Source organism: Gavialis gangeticus, unplaced genomic scaffold (assembly GCF_001723915.1).
Source record: "Gavialis gangeticus isolate Ggan-Ray unplaced genomic scaffold, GavGan_comp1, whole genome shotgun sequence".
NCBI classification, from domain to species: domain Eukaryota; kingdom Metazoa; phylum Chordata; order Crocodylia; family Gavialidae; genus Gavialis; species Gavialis gangeticus.
In genome coordinates, this window is record NW_017728996.1 from 6,997,187 (window position 1) to 7,011,887 (window position 14,701).

The window sequence follows — 14,701 nt, forward strand, 5'->3', positions numbered from 1 at the left end:
AATGCCCGCCATCCACTCTGAGACTCTTGTCTATAAATTCATTACAGCCCCGTGGCTCTCATCTGTTTGTCTTCATTGGACTGGCTGGAGATTGCAACTGGTTTTCGGGTCTCAGTGGCAATGTGGACTATATTATAGCCTTGCCCTTCGAAGCATAGCTGCTTGTATAAACTCAGCCGTTCAGCAATGTCGTTCACGCCCTGCCTTCTGTATCCTAATGTGTTGATATATTGTGACAAATGATTTTAAGGCTAATACGAGCAGCTGGATGGGGGGGTGCCATCATTTTCTGTTAAAATTCTGCTTTTAAAAGTAAGAAATGGCTGTGATTGTAGTAAATGGAGCAGCAATTTCAGGCTTTGTGGGGTCTGCCTCCACACAGGAGACCACGGCAGGTGCTGGGGGCACCAGGCTGATGAACCAGGCGCATGGGGGTGCTATGAAATGTCATTAGTGAATGAGTCTGCAGCCAACGTGAGATCTGCTGACAAGAGTGGCTTTCCAACATAAGCACATAAGAACTACCATTTTTTTGGTCAGACCATAAGTCCATCTTGCCCTGTCTCCTGTGTCACACAGGGTTAGAGAGTGGATGTTGAAAGGGAGAGTTAGGAGAGTATGACCAGGATATTTTTTTCTCTGCTCCTTTTCCATTTGCAGCCTCCAGAACTTACAGTTTCATAGTTGGTCGGGTTGGAAGGGACCTGAGCAGATCATCAAGTCCGACCCCCTGCCATGGCAGGAAAGAGTACTGGGGTCAAACGACCCTGGCAAGGTGTTCATCCAGACTTAAGGTTTAGGAAGTTCTGATTCAGAGGTTGTGCCCCTAACTCCCATGGTCAACAGGTACTGATGCATCTTTCCTCCAAGAATTTGTCCAGTCCCTTTTTACATTTGGCTAAACTGGCAGCTTCCACCACATCAGGTGGCAATGAGCTCCACGCTTTAATTCCACACTGGGTGAAAAAGAACTTCCTTTTTTTAATTTTAAACTTACTACCTACTAGTTTCAACTCGTGACCCCTAGTTCTTGTATTGTGAGACAGCTAATAATAAATTCCCACTTACTGTCTCTTCACTATTTAATATGTTGTACACCCTTACCATGTCTCCTCTCAAGCAACTGAATAGCCCTGGCCTCTTCAGTCACTCCTCATACGAAAGCCCCATCCATACCACTGATCATCTTCGTTGCTCTTCTCTGTACCTTCTCTGGTTCTTCTCTCTCCTTTTTGAGGTGCGGAGACCAAAACGGGACACAGGCTTCGGGGTGTGGACATACAGTGGATCTGTAAGGGCATGCTGATATTGTCTGTTTTGTTTACAACCCCCTTCTTAATCATCCCTAGCATTTTGTTTGCCTTTTTGATGCTTCAAGCTTCCTGCTTTATAAAGCTCTTCCATGAATTGCTGTCAAAATACCGACAGCTGGCAAAGGCTGTGGGGTTGCAAGTAGATTGGGCTGGGAGTCAAAGATGAGAGTTCTGCTGCCAGACCTGGCCCCTGACTCTGTGCCAGTCACTTCCCCTGCAATGCTCAGTTTTCCCATCTGTCAAATGGGGATAATAACCCTTCCTGTCCTGTGCAGTCTTTCAAGATCTCTGAATGAACATCACAGTACATGAGTGCACATTGTCCTTGGGCTTGGTGCAGATGGGGTGAGGAAGTGCACTACACTGTCAGTTTGTCTTGTTTCCTTGTGCTCCCCATGCTGCCTGTCTCTGTGTTGCTTCTTGTGCCTACTTAGCTATAAGCTCTTTGGGGCAGGGAGCTAGAGAATTGCCATAATTGCACTCAGGCCTCTGAAAGCTCTTTGCCAACATTAATTAAGCCTCCTGCTGTCATTAACAGTTAAGTGCCATTGTACTTGTTTCAGAGTCGACATGCCGAAAGGCACCTAACAAGCCAGTGGCAGAGCTGGGACTAGAACCCACGAGTCCTGCCTCTAAGTTTGCAGGTCCAGCCATTTGAGGCAATTTTGAACAGAGAACGCAGAGCTGATATGTCATTTGCTTTTCTTGACTGTGTTTAGTGCAGACGGGGCATGGCAGACTGTGAGAGGGGCACTGGCACTGAGGTCCTTAGAAATATTCTGTGTCTCGGGGTGATTTTTATCGCTGCATTTGAATGAACTGCAGTCAGTTAAGTTCCATCTGGTCCTTTCTTTTGTCATTTTTAAATAGCCTCCATCAGACAGGCCGGGGTCGGCCTGCCACTGGCACAAGGTGCTATACCAGCACTGCAAAGCCATGGCAGTCGGGGCTGTGTAGATTAAGGTAAGAGTGTTCCTCCCTGTAAACAAGCACATGCCCAGATTTCTTGAGCCCACAAGGCGACGGGCTGTTAACTGATTACCGTGCCTGGCATCCGCAGCTTGTGCAATTACTGAAAATTCTCTCTCCCCGATAAAGCAGCCCAGCTCTATTATTTAGCTGATTACAGACATGGTTACAGATGGGCAAGCACAATCTAGAGTGATCTAGAGACCATGCCTGCCTGTCACGTTCCCCCCTGCCACCCAGCTACCTTTGGAGCCGATAAACTACCAGGGGTTCCCTTCATCTGATAGAGCTGCGCCAACAAAATAGATAAGGGCTAGCTTATACTGAGCAATTAGAACATGTTTGATGCCAGCAGGACGGGACGGTCACCTTATACTTTGCCTTCCTTCTCTTCGCAGCCCCTGCCGAGTTTGTGCAGCATCCTCAGTCCATTTCCAGGCCAGTGGGGACCACTGCCATCTTCACATGCTTGGCGCAAGGCGAACCCCCACCTCAGATCACCTGGCTGAAGAATGGGCAGATCTTGGAACCTGGTGATCACGTTAAACTGAAGAATAACAACAGGTAAATTGGCATTGCAGATAAATCGGCAACAGGTACATTGGCAACAGCTTTCGGCATTGCTGAATTCCGGTTGCGGGGGGGACAGCTGGAAGCTCAGCTGGGCATGAACAGGCATTCATGCTGTCGTGTCCTGCCCATGTCCATTGGGAGTCACTGCGCAGATCTCAGTAGGTGAAGCTGGTGGAAGTACTCCCAAAATTCTCATGTCTTAGGACAGGGGTACTCCACATTCAGCCTGAATGTCAAGTGCGCCTTGCAGAGCCATGGCATCCAGCCCAGGGACTTCCTATGGGTTGGGAAATTTGGTAGCAGAGGAGCAATGGCAATTAACACTATCACCCTGCCCCCACTGACAAATTCCCAAGCCCCTCATGGCAGGTTGGAGCTGAGCCACAACCCGTTCCCTTGCCCGGCTGGATCAGGGCTGGGCCACTTCCTCTTCCCTCTCCGTGGCTGGGTAGGGGCCAGGCCATGCCTCCTTCCCTGCCATGCAGCTGGATCAGGGCTGGGTCATGTTCCCTCCCTGCCTCCCCCTTCCCTTACACAGCCAGATCCTGGCTGGATAGGGTCCCTCCACACCCTCCCCAAGCACCAGATTGGGACCACTGTCTGAATGTGGCCCCCAGACAGGCCAGGCATTGCCCACTGGGCAAAATGATTGAGAACCACTGTCTGAGCACCATCAACGGCCCTTAAAAGATTTTGGTCAGAAGTGCACTGCTGCTACGAACAGATTTCATGTGATTTAGTTACAGATGTGGGATCAGTAAGAGCAGGAGAGCAACTTGATTTCTTATGGGTGTTGTCTTTGGTATGGAAGACAGTTAAGGCTAATTTGTCACAATTGTGTTGCTCAGTCACTTCTGAGTGGCTGCTGCAGCCTCCCTAAGTCCCAGTGACTGACAGCACTTTGCATCTGTTCTACTTTTTGAGCAGATGGGAACAAAATCTATCCTGTCTAGTTGAGGATCTGGTTAATAATAGCCTCCTGTCACACCGGACGATAGTTATCACACTCCACTCAGAGACTGGAAAAGAGTGATCTGGAAGCAGTTCTGTTCTAACTGTTTGCTTGCTTTGAAGAGCGAATGCTTTAGTTCAGACTGAGTCTACAGCAGAAGCGATGGGTCATTTTCGCGGGTGCGCTCTGAATGCCACATTTGCAAGGAAAGACTCTCCGAGGTGGTTTTGAAGGGAAATTTCCCCTGAAAGCCATTACTGTAACAGTTAAGCCTGGAAGGAGCGTAGGGAGAAACACTCGCATCCTCCTGCATTAAAATACCATTACTGATTACGTTGCTAAAATAAACCAGAAACGGAGTAAGGCTGCATGGTTCAGGGCCTGCCCTGGAAGGCAGAAGATCTCAATTCAGTTTCCACCTCTGCCACAGACCCCCTCGCTGTTCCTGACCAAGTCACTTCATCTCTCCCTGCTTCATTTCCCCATCTCTAAAGATCTTTTCACCTCATGCTCTCTGACTGTGAGACTCATCAGAGAGTACAGCTGTGAGCACAGCCCTGCTCAGGTCAGAAGCTTGTCTGCTTGCTTCATCCAGCACAGGACAGGCAAGGCCTGGTCTGAAAAAGATTTTGTGGAACTGGCAGCAGAAGGCTTCCCTGTTTGGCTGCATCGTGTGATGGCTGTCCCTTCACAAGTATAAAGGTGCTCTGGGTACATTCAAGCATCCCTGGGATCTGAGCATCACATGGGCTCTTTCTGGCTTGGGTAGGGTGATGTAATGAAGACTCTGCAAGATAGGTGCCATCGTCTGTGATGCATGGGTAGGTTTCTCAGCGTCCACACTTGCCCAGTTCTTCTGCTCTCAGTCAGGCTGTCCAGATAATCACCCGAAGGCAGCTGAGTTGCAGCGTTGAGTCAGTAGATTTCACATAGGCTGCAATGCAGCCCAGCATTAAAGCTTGTGCTTTGTAGACTTAAAGCATGTGCTGATGGGCTTTATCGGATCAGGACCTTTGATTAAAATCATATTGATGATGCATGAGCCAGAAAAAGGTCTCCACTCCCATCTCTGTTTTGGCTCTTCTGGCTGAATGGGAGAAAACATTCTCACTGAAGTAAGCAGAGAGGACTCTGAGCATGCCCTGGGAGCTGATTTGCTGAATCTGCGCCTGCCATTCTCACACAGTCAGTCTTCAGAGTCAAACCACACTTTAGTCTGTATGTTTTGACCCCTGGTATGTGCAAATGCACATGGATACACCCCTGTTTGAGATAATATTGGCTTGGGAGCTGGCTTTTTCTAAACTTAGGCCTTTTATCTCACCAGGGAATAGTTTTCAGCAAGCACTGAATAACTGCATTTCCATGCTAAAGTACAGTGATGTTTATATTGTGGGAATAACACTGTGGGATGTGCTTAGTGTGAAAATTACAAGTTGGCAGCATAGTTTCTATGGAAATAACACGAAGCAACATGCTAAAAAATAACAGGAGCTGTGCCATAAACCTAAATTATCAGTCGAGTTTTATAGTCCCTGGTGTGGTATAACTGTTACCTACCTTAACAAATGCATATGCATGAATGCAGTTGCTGGCTGGGAAAAACCTATTCCTTCCGTTCAGTCCATCAGGAAAGGCTTTTGTGGGTCTTGATGTATCTGCTTCCTGGGAAAAGGATGGTTGTGTCCGCTAAAGCTTTGCAACCATGCAGCTTCCCCGTGTTATGTTTCCAGGGTTTTTTAAAGCCTTTTTAAATGATTGAGGGCAAGGAGTTGGAATAAGGACAGTGAGATTCTCCACCTTCAGGGGAGCTTTTATCTCAGGTTGGAGACTTTATAAAGTCCACAGGGGTCACAGTGACTTTGGTGTGCACACCCTACAGCACCAGTGGAGACTAGAGCCCCACGCGGCATCAGAGATGGTACCTGCCTTTGCAATAACACCAGGGACAAGAGACCGAACGTATTATCTATGCTGGGTTATACATCAAGGAACGGAGTCATAAAGAATCTAATGCCAAGGTTTCAGATGGAATCTGTGTCAGCGCCTTCTGGAGCTCAGCTTGGTTCCCTGGCAAGGCCATTTTTCTCCATTACTTGAAGAAGGCCATGAATAGTGTCCTAGGCTTTGGGATGCTCCATCCTTTGAGGATGCCAACAACTCTTTGAATCAGTGTGGCCCACCTTGGCTTGAGACTTTTGGGAAATGGTAGGCAGAGTTCCCAAAGCCACTGAAATATAAGTGCAAGTCTGCTTCTGGGTTGGCTGGTTGCTCTGGAGAAGGATGAATGGAGGAGAGCAAGTCGATGGCTTGTTTTCCTCATAAGAGCTTTTTCAACTTGTCCTTTTGTTTCATTCTTGCGTGCGTGACTAAGTGCTGTAACCCGCTTAGTTCCAGGCAGAGTCAGTTTATGATTAGGCCTTTGGATTTATCAGTCAATTGCACTTGGAAAATATTTGTCCATGTAATGATGGATCTGGAATCTAATAGTAATGAAGCTCTTAAACTGCACTATGAGCTTTTTTAATTAGATTACACGGTTTCCTCGAAAATTCATTTGGATTAAAACTCTCCTTAATATCGTCGTAAAGGGCTGAATGCCCCCAAAGGGGGGTTTTAAAGAATGACTAAATCATCCCAAGTCATACTGTGTGCTAATTGATTGCAAAAATGTATCCAAGGAACAAGCCCCTTCCTGTAAATGGCACAGTGAGGGATGATGCACGAACACACCGAATGGCAGAAACGCCTGGGAACGGGGCTGCCAGGGGATTGACATGAGGTCAGATGGAGCCTGTTGCCCTCCCTTGAGCTTTGAGCATGCAGTCTCCGCTTGAGATACTGCTCTTGCTGACTGCAGCCTCCCCAGATAAACGTGCAGCACCCAGGGAATCGCCCCAGTTGCACTCGGTGATCCTACATTAGCCTCTGGAAAGGTTCTGGTATCGGACTTGGAGGTGGAAGAGTACAAAACTGGGGATAGTTTTGTCTCCATCTCCCCACCCAGAACAATTGGTCTCATGTCAGACTGTGGTTTTGCAAACCTAAAGGCAGAATTGGGGGTTATTCAGCTCCTGGTAGTATATCTGAGCTGCCGCCTCCCTGTTAGCACCTTGGGGAAAATCAGACCCCAAACCTGGTGCCTTAAATGGAGACACCAGTCAGCCTGTTTAGGGCAGTCTGCAGACTCTTCATAGGTATCATGCTACAACTGCAAGGAGACTCTGTAGCCTCTGACTCCTACTGAGCTACGGTGTATAGGGGCTTCAGAGCTCCAGCACAGAGAGGACAAGGCACAAGGCTTGAGAAACGTCAGAAGTCCTGTGCTCCTCCTTTATTCATTTCCTACAGTAGGCAGCAATCAGAAGGCCAGGTCAGGAGATGATACACCTTGGTTACAGCAATGCTGCATGTTCCCATTGGCTTAGCCTTGCTCTTCTGAGGATGCTGCCTGATGGGCAGTGCAGAGCTGTCCTGGCATCACAGACATTTATTCGAATTACAGCCTGGGGAAGACGAGGCTGTGTAGACCCCCTCTCCTGTGCAGACAGAGGCTGTTAGATTGGGCATTTGATCCTTCAGAGGCATCAGGGAAATGGTGTTTCCATGCACCTCTGGGCCCCTTGCTCCATCCCATCCCCAAGGGAAGGCTTTCCCCTGCACTGTTAGCTCTTGAGACCAGTCCAGTCCAGGACGGATCTCCTAGAGCAGGGTTAAACTGGATCTCAAGGCCATGATTTCTAATTGTCTGGATGCAAGACAAACAGGACTGCTTTCGAGGGCATGTGTATAGGTGGAGGTCCCACTGGGAAGGAAGGATGGAGCACTCCTTTGACTTTGGGATCACTTCCTCTCCTACTTTCACACTCCAGCTTGTATTGAGATTTCTTGGGATTCTTAATTCTGGCACGACAGAACCTGCCAGAACATTAGCACTTAAACTACCTGCCCAAGACACTCCTCCTGGCTGGAGTAAGGGTTGGAGGAAGAAGCCCAGGGCCTTTTGGAGGGGCACATGGTGGCTAGGTGGTAGCTGAAAGACCTGTAAGGAGACAAAAGATTGGGAGGGGTAATGCACCTTTAAAGCATGGAAGTTTTGCCACGTTTGCAAACCACTTTCTCACATAGGAATATTCGGTCCTCTTAATTTTCACAAAACTTCATCGAAGCTTGATCCTCTTTTTCCAGATGCAGTCAGATTTCCTGTTGGAACAGCAGTCCTGACGTTCTAGCTGGCATTTGGGGTGGGGTGGATATTTTGGCCAAGGTGGTAGGTACTTACACTTGCTATTTCTGACTAAAACCTTCACATACCATATCCCTCTCTTCCATGCCTTACTGAGCCACTTATCAAAGGATCAGGGAATACAACTACCAGCTATATAATCGGGTGAGTCCAGGGACTCACTTGATGACCAGGAGATAGTCTTCTTGGGCACTAAAACAAATTCTGCATCTCAGCTCCCTGGAATATACTGCCTGCTCCCCATCCATAAAATGAGAATGCTGATTCTTTCACACACTGCAGATTCTGGGTATATGAACATTAACAATCCTTCTGTACCCTCTCCAGATGTGGTGGTTATGTCTGGAAAACACCAGCTGCGTGGGAGTAAAATAGCCGATCAATGTTTAGCAAAAATCAAAGGCAGTGCTGGATAACGGATGATTGTTAATGAAAAATGCATGAAGGCTCAGATGGAGGGAATGGTGGGGCTTGCCATTAAAGACTGTGAATTAAAATCACTTTGGAGGCCTAAGACAAAGTCCTGGCCATGGGACCCCTGTTCCAAGCCATGGAGTCAGTGTTTGTTGGAGTGGGCCTGCATTAGATGGGCTCAGTTGCTTTCATCTGATGGACATGGGGGTTGAATTCTGCTCTCGGGTCATTGCAGCAGAGTTCGGCTCTCATGGTGGGCCCAGCTTGTAATGGAAGATGCAGGGACCAGTCCAGAAGCGGGCTGGCCACAAAAATCTACAGGTGGCCAATACTGGGGGAGCTTCATTGACTCCGATAGAGCTGTTCCCATTTTCACCAACTCTGGATCTGCCACCTGGTGCCTTGATCGGAGGATACCAGTTCACAAGCATCGTTCCCAAAGTGATCTCAGGCAGTTTTGATTGACGGAACGTGATGTTGCGGGGTACAGCAAGAAAAGCGCAACTGTTCCCCACTTAATTCCAGAGCTGCCCTCTTGAATGGGTTCCTTGGAGCTGAAAGGAGCAATATTCATCCCCAGCAAATTCCCAGACTTTTGAATTCAATGCAACCTGAAAGAAAACCTATGGCTGCAATGGCATCTGGATGGTTACTTGCGTGGCTAGTGTGAGCTGGGCATATGCTTACTATTGGATATTGTAGGGGCTTCGTTTGAAATGTGCTGGGAGATGAGGCAAGAAGTCAAACCTTTCAGGGTGGGAATTGGGTTATTGCTTTCCTTCATTTGACCCAGTCAGTGCTCAGTGGGTTCAGGAGGGTCATTTTCAGGCTAGAAATAAATCACATTAAGGGGTTTGGGCAGCAAGGCTGCAATTGTTGCGACAGCCAGTAACAAAGGCTGATGTCTCCGGAGAAGGCAGCTCTACATATTGATTTTCCAAGAAGATTTTATTTACAAAATGGTAATTAAGGGGCTTCATTTATTCCACTGAAAAGGGGCTTCAGCAGGACCCTGGGCTCAGGTGGCGCTTGCTTTTCTCGATGACCTGAGCTGATGAACGGTCTCCCTCTTTAACTCTTCAGTGACGGCTGTGTGTGGAGGTGTCTCTTGGTTGACTTCCCACAAGAGGGGGGTGGTGTTGGTTCTCCTCAGAGAAAATATCTGACAGTAAATACACTTGGATACTGTCTTGTTACCTGCAGCACGCGTGCGCTTAGTTGTGCTTCGTTCCAGTGCTTCTGCTAGATGCTAGTCTATCCGAGTGCCTGTCCTCCTGGTGCTGGAAGTGCCATTTGGCATCAGACACTAGCAAGCTTCATACTAATAGGGCTGGGGAGTGAGATAGCCCTTTCCTGGTGAGGAAGCACTTCAGTGCTGGATGCAGCTTCTGCAGAGCCTGCCCGGTGACCTTGCCTCTGCCACATGGCATGGAGACTCCCTGAAACAAAGCACAAGGCCCAGTGAAACAAAAAGGGCATCATCCTCATCCTGGCTCTTCTACCCTGTGCTGGGATCATGTGTTGAGATCAGATGGTTGCGTCCTACTAGATGGGTTTGCAGCCATTGCAGGCCATCTAACACTGCTGGACCTCCATCCCCTCCCATCGTGTGTGACTGGTTATTTTGCTGCGAGCCTACGGCTATGGGTTTCTTAGCGCTTCCTTCCATTCCACTGGCCTTTCAGAGGCTGATTCAGGGTCATGAGCATCCCTCCAAAGTGTTGCGTAGGAAAGAGATTAATTTCCATCCTCAGACAGCTCCAAAAAGATGCCTCTTCCTCCTTTTATAGCCCACCCCCTGAACACCCCACCATGTCGCCTCAGTGATGCACCTGCTGGTTAGGGTGGACTAATCGGGGTGGGGGGCCTCTCCCCCATAAGTCTGCACCAGTGGCCAGGCTGAGGAGGGGTTGGAGCTGAGAGCATCAAGACGTCTGCTCACCCTTTCTCCAAGGGCTTCCCGTCTCCTCTAGCAGCACTTACATCCCTTGCTGGGGGCAGGGGCTCCTATACAGCAATGAAGAGCTCTCCTTCCTGTCTGCCCTGCTTATCCACGTGTAAAATACTAAATACTTCAATTGTATTTATTCCATGGATTTTTCTTTAAATATTGAATGATCCTCTGGGATCCTGAACACGCAGAAAGACTTTCTGGGTGCACCCACCAAGTGCAGTTAGTCACAGTGACTGTTGTATTTGAGGAGTAATTTAAATGCTCCAGTTTTGAGTTTCTGTACCAGACACTAACTAGCCATTGAACAGTGTAATTCAGAAGAGCCGGTCTTATTTAGAGCAGAGAGTTGGAAAGCCTGGTGCCAGCCTCTCTTCTTGTGCAGGAAGGAGGCAATCCTTCAGGAGTCAATGGAGTAGCATCTTGTTGCATCAGCAGACAGCCTGGCCTCTGAGTTTTATTCCCAGCTCCACTGCTGGCTGCGGGCAAGCAACTTTGGGAGAGTTCCCCCAGCTGTAATGAGGCCATGATTCTCGCTTGCTTAGCTCTGCTTGGGAGCTGATTGCAGCACTGGCCAAACTGAAACATCTTTGGATGTGGGAAAGCTCAGAACCCTGTGTCGGTTCTGCCTGGCCCACTTGAGCCCTCTCTGTGAGATGGACATGGACTGAAGACTAAGAGCCCTTGAACTCTGGAAGGGCCAGGCCTGGGCGGGGGTTTAGTTTTGGTCAAGTAGGCATGATGCTTCTTCAGTCTCACTAGTGTTGTCTACCTTGCCCCAAATTCGATGTCACTTCTAAGTCCCTGGAAAACCCTTAATGGGAAGGTCGGTCCTCCTCCTCCTCACCACTTCGTGTGCCTTAGTGTTAGGACTGAGTTATAAGAGAGTTTCAAATGGGTTTTGAAGTGTGGGGTGTGAGTGCACTTCAGCCCCTGCACACCACTTGGGAGTCTTAGAGATGACATAGAGGCTGTGCCTCTGTGTGTGCGCGCATGTGTGTGTGTGTGTGTGTGTGTGCACATGTATTTCTATATATGCTCTTAAGAGGACACAGTGGACATGTCAAAGCTTGCAAAGACTGGGGGCATTCCAGACTGAAACTCTGTCACCCTGTTGAACCTGAGCATGGTTTAGGGAGTGTGTAGGGTACATCCTGCTACTGCCTGCATAGCTAACCAGCATCGCTAACCAGTTCAGGTAGGCAGTACGCAGGATATAGGGCAGCCAAGGCCCGTTCCCTTGGGTTGGGTTCAGACGCATAGGCAGACACAGCACCAGTCGCTGTGCTCATGTGAACTCTTAGACTGAAATTCTGCCTAGCTCATCTGTGGTGTGCAATTGTGGGTGTTCATTTGAGTGGTGGGCGAGTCTATAGTCTTTTGCTCCACTGGTTAGGTTACCCACCTCAGGGCCATGCAGACTGGGAGTCCTAACTCCCACTTAAATCAACAGGAGACGTTTGAAATCAGTGGTAGGTAGGTGCCAGCCTACCTTTGAGGATCTGGGTGTTGGAGACAAGCACAGGACAGTTAGATATGCAGCCTCTTTATCAGCCTCTCCCATAGTAATGAACTTACCTTCCCCTTTTTAAAGCACCATTCACTTTTGTGCTCTTACTGCCTTAGTTCTGGAGAACTTGCAGAGAGCTTGTGCAAGGGCACACCTTCAGCATCTGACCCAAACCCTGGCCAGGAGAGATCTCTGTGTGCCAGCACATGCCTGCCAAGCACAAATTCCAGTGATCGTCTGGCCTGACTCCGGCTTCCCACAGGCTAAAGAACTGCATTGATACACTCTGCCCCAACCCCACAGCACTCAGAGACCTTTAGTCTGGAGTTCAAGACATGGCGTGAGGGGAATCCAGGTTGTCACTTGGTTCCAACACGCTGTTACAAAGCCCCCACTTTTTTTTAGTGTGAACATCTCTTCCTTCCCAATGCAGGACGGTTTTGGAAAGAAGCCAACAAGCAACACTTGAAGCAAAAGCTCCTTTCTGTCGGTGCACTGGCAAGTGGCTCTGAAACAGTTATTCATTCTATATGGGCCGGGACAATGCACCCCGTAGCGAAAATAGTCATGCAGGCTCTAGTATGATGCAGGAAGTTTGCTGAATGGGGGAGTACTGTGCATCTGAATGCAGCGCTGGGGCGTACTCCTGTCACCGACAATGCTCCCACAACTCAACCTACTCTAATCTTTGCATTAATTTCATCCCGTTTTCTCCTTTTTGTGTGTGCACATGCTGCTAGCCTTCCAAGGAGGCCCCTCTTCTCCTTTGTGCTGTTGATTCACTGAAGAGGGCTCCTTCACTTCTCATCCCTTTTTTTTCTTTTTTTTTTTTTTTTCTTTTTTTTTGGAGGAGGAACCTTTGCAAAGCTGAGCTCTGGTCACTGGCTTAGACCCCTGACCCAAGTGAGATCAGTCATCTTGATTGCCTGTGAACTGGGAGACAGCTTGTGAATATGCTGCTTTGGAAGGGCCGCTCCCCCCACACTCCAGCTCAGCCTGGTGTGAATCTACAGCAGCTCTGCTCCCCACTTTTCTCAATGCCTGTCAGGGTATTGTGCGAAAATTTGATTGAGCTCTCCACTCAGCGAGCATCTTTAGCGACCGACAGAAAGCGTCCCGGCATCTCTTATCATCCGATGCGTTAATGCCGCCTCCAGTCTGGCACTCACGGAAAAGTTTTCAAAGAGCAGATGTCCCAACGTGACAGATTTTCTGTTGACAGGAAGAAAGAAAGGGCACTCACATATTTCAGATGTTCGAAACCCAGAGACACTCATCTGCTGCTCAAAAGGGAGGGGAGTGCATGGCAACTAGGCCCTTGGCTTTTCTTTGAGTCTTCAGCAAAAAGCAGAACCTGGGAAAACAGGACCAGATTCTGCACTAAGCAACACCTTCAGCCCCAGGGATTTCTCTGGGGTGGGCAAAGGCAGGCTGAATTTGTGCTCTAAGTATTGAAGAGGCAACTTGATGCTTGCTAGTGGTATCTTCAGGAAGCCGACCCGGGGGTTTCCATGGCTTTCTCATAGAACTGACTTTCAACTGGTGTCTTGGAGGTTAGTCACGACCGATGCTCATGTTGTAGGTGCTTCCAGAAAGGACAGACAGAGGCCTTTTCTGATTTCTGCCAGTCTGACAGTGTTAGTTTTTTCCACTGTTTGTCTGGGAGAGAGAGAGTGAGAAAGAGAGAACCTGATTTCTGCCAATCCACCCACATAGGAGGGAGTTTGTGGTCCATTGCTGTATCTACTTCTCTGGTGCTTGGGCAGAGGGTCTTGCTTATGTGCCCAGGGTCAAACGGATCTTGAGATTTGGGGTCAGGAAGGAATTTCCCCCCAGATCAGAATGGGCAGGACTGTGGTGGGGTTTGCCTTTCTCCGGAGCATGGGAATGATTTTCCTTTTAGAATCAGCTGAACGTATCCAACCTTCATAAATCCCCTGCCAGCAGTACCATGGTCTCCCCTGCCCTTTTCACAGGGAACAAGAGATTTTTCCATTGGGTGCTGCATGGCTGTGCCTTGTGAGAGGGATCTTGTGGATCCTTTCGAAGGCCCAGCGGTTTTTCTGCCTGCTTTTCTGCACTCCGTTTCTCCACCTCATGATTTTTAGGTAGAGCTGAACATTTAATAACTTCATTGAACCCCTGCCTGTGACACAAACCCAAGTAACACAATACTGGTTGCATCCGCCTTTCATAGGCAATGGGTATCCATGACCTGTATCACACTCGCAAGCCCACACTTGCAAATCTCAAGGCAAATGAATGTTTACAAACCTCTAAAATCTGGACTGCAGCTTGCTGCTGTCTTCAGCAGTCAGAGAGTTCGTTCTCCTTGTCTTTCTTCAGACGTGACAATATGCCGGAGGAATGTTGTCGGCTGGTGCAGAATCTCAGAAGCTATGAATCAAGTGGGGGGTTTAGCTATTTAATGTGGCAGAGTGCTGGATATCAAGGTCTTGTTGGTAAAGTATCTGCTGCCTGTGAAATATCATAGGGTGTGCCCAGCCCAGGTCCTGATGCTAGCATCCCACAGACCTGTTGCACCAGAAGCTCTGGCATGTGCAGGAAATGGCTTGGTTTAAAGCGGCTGTTAATCTCTTCTCACTCTGCCCTCTGAGCATAAAAGAGAAAGGGCCAGTGGTTGCTAACAGGTCAGGTGTGCAGTGGCTGCATTGCTGTGGCGATGTCCTGTGCCCTTTTATGCATAACATTCCCCTACAAAAAATCAGCCTGTTGAGGAAAGCAACAAAAATAGTTAAATGTCAAGGAAACA

At 48.5% G+C, this 14,701-nt stretch overlaps 1 protein-coding gene across 1 annotated transcript in view; it reads left to right on the top strand.

Moving 5' to 3' along the window:
* IGDCC3 (immunoglobulin superfamily DCC subclass member 3) overlaps nucleotides 1-14,701 on the top strand; it is a 217,985-nt gene that overhangs the window by 174,111 nt on the left and 29,173 nt on the right. The window contains exon 7 of the mRNA XM_019503975.1: nucleotides 2,681-2,846. Within this exon, the coding sequence (XP_019359520.1) occupies nucleotides 2,681-2,846 (166 nt within the window). The remainder of the gene's footprint in view (nucleotides 1-2,680; nucleotides 2,847-14,701) is intronic.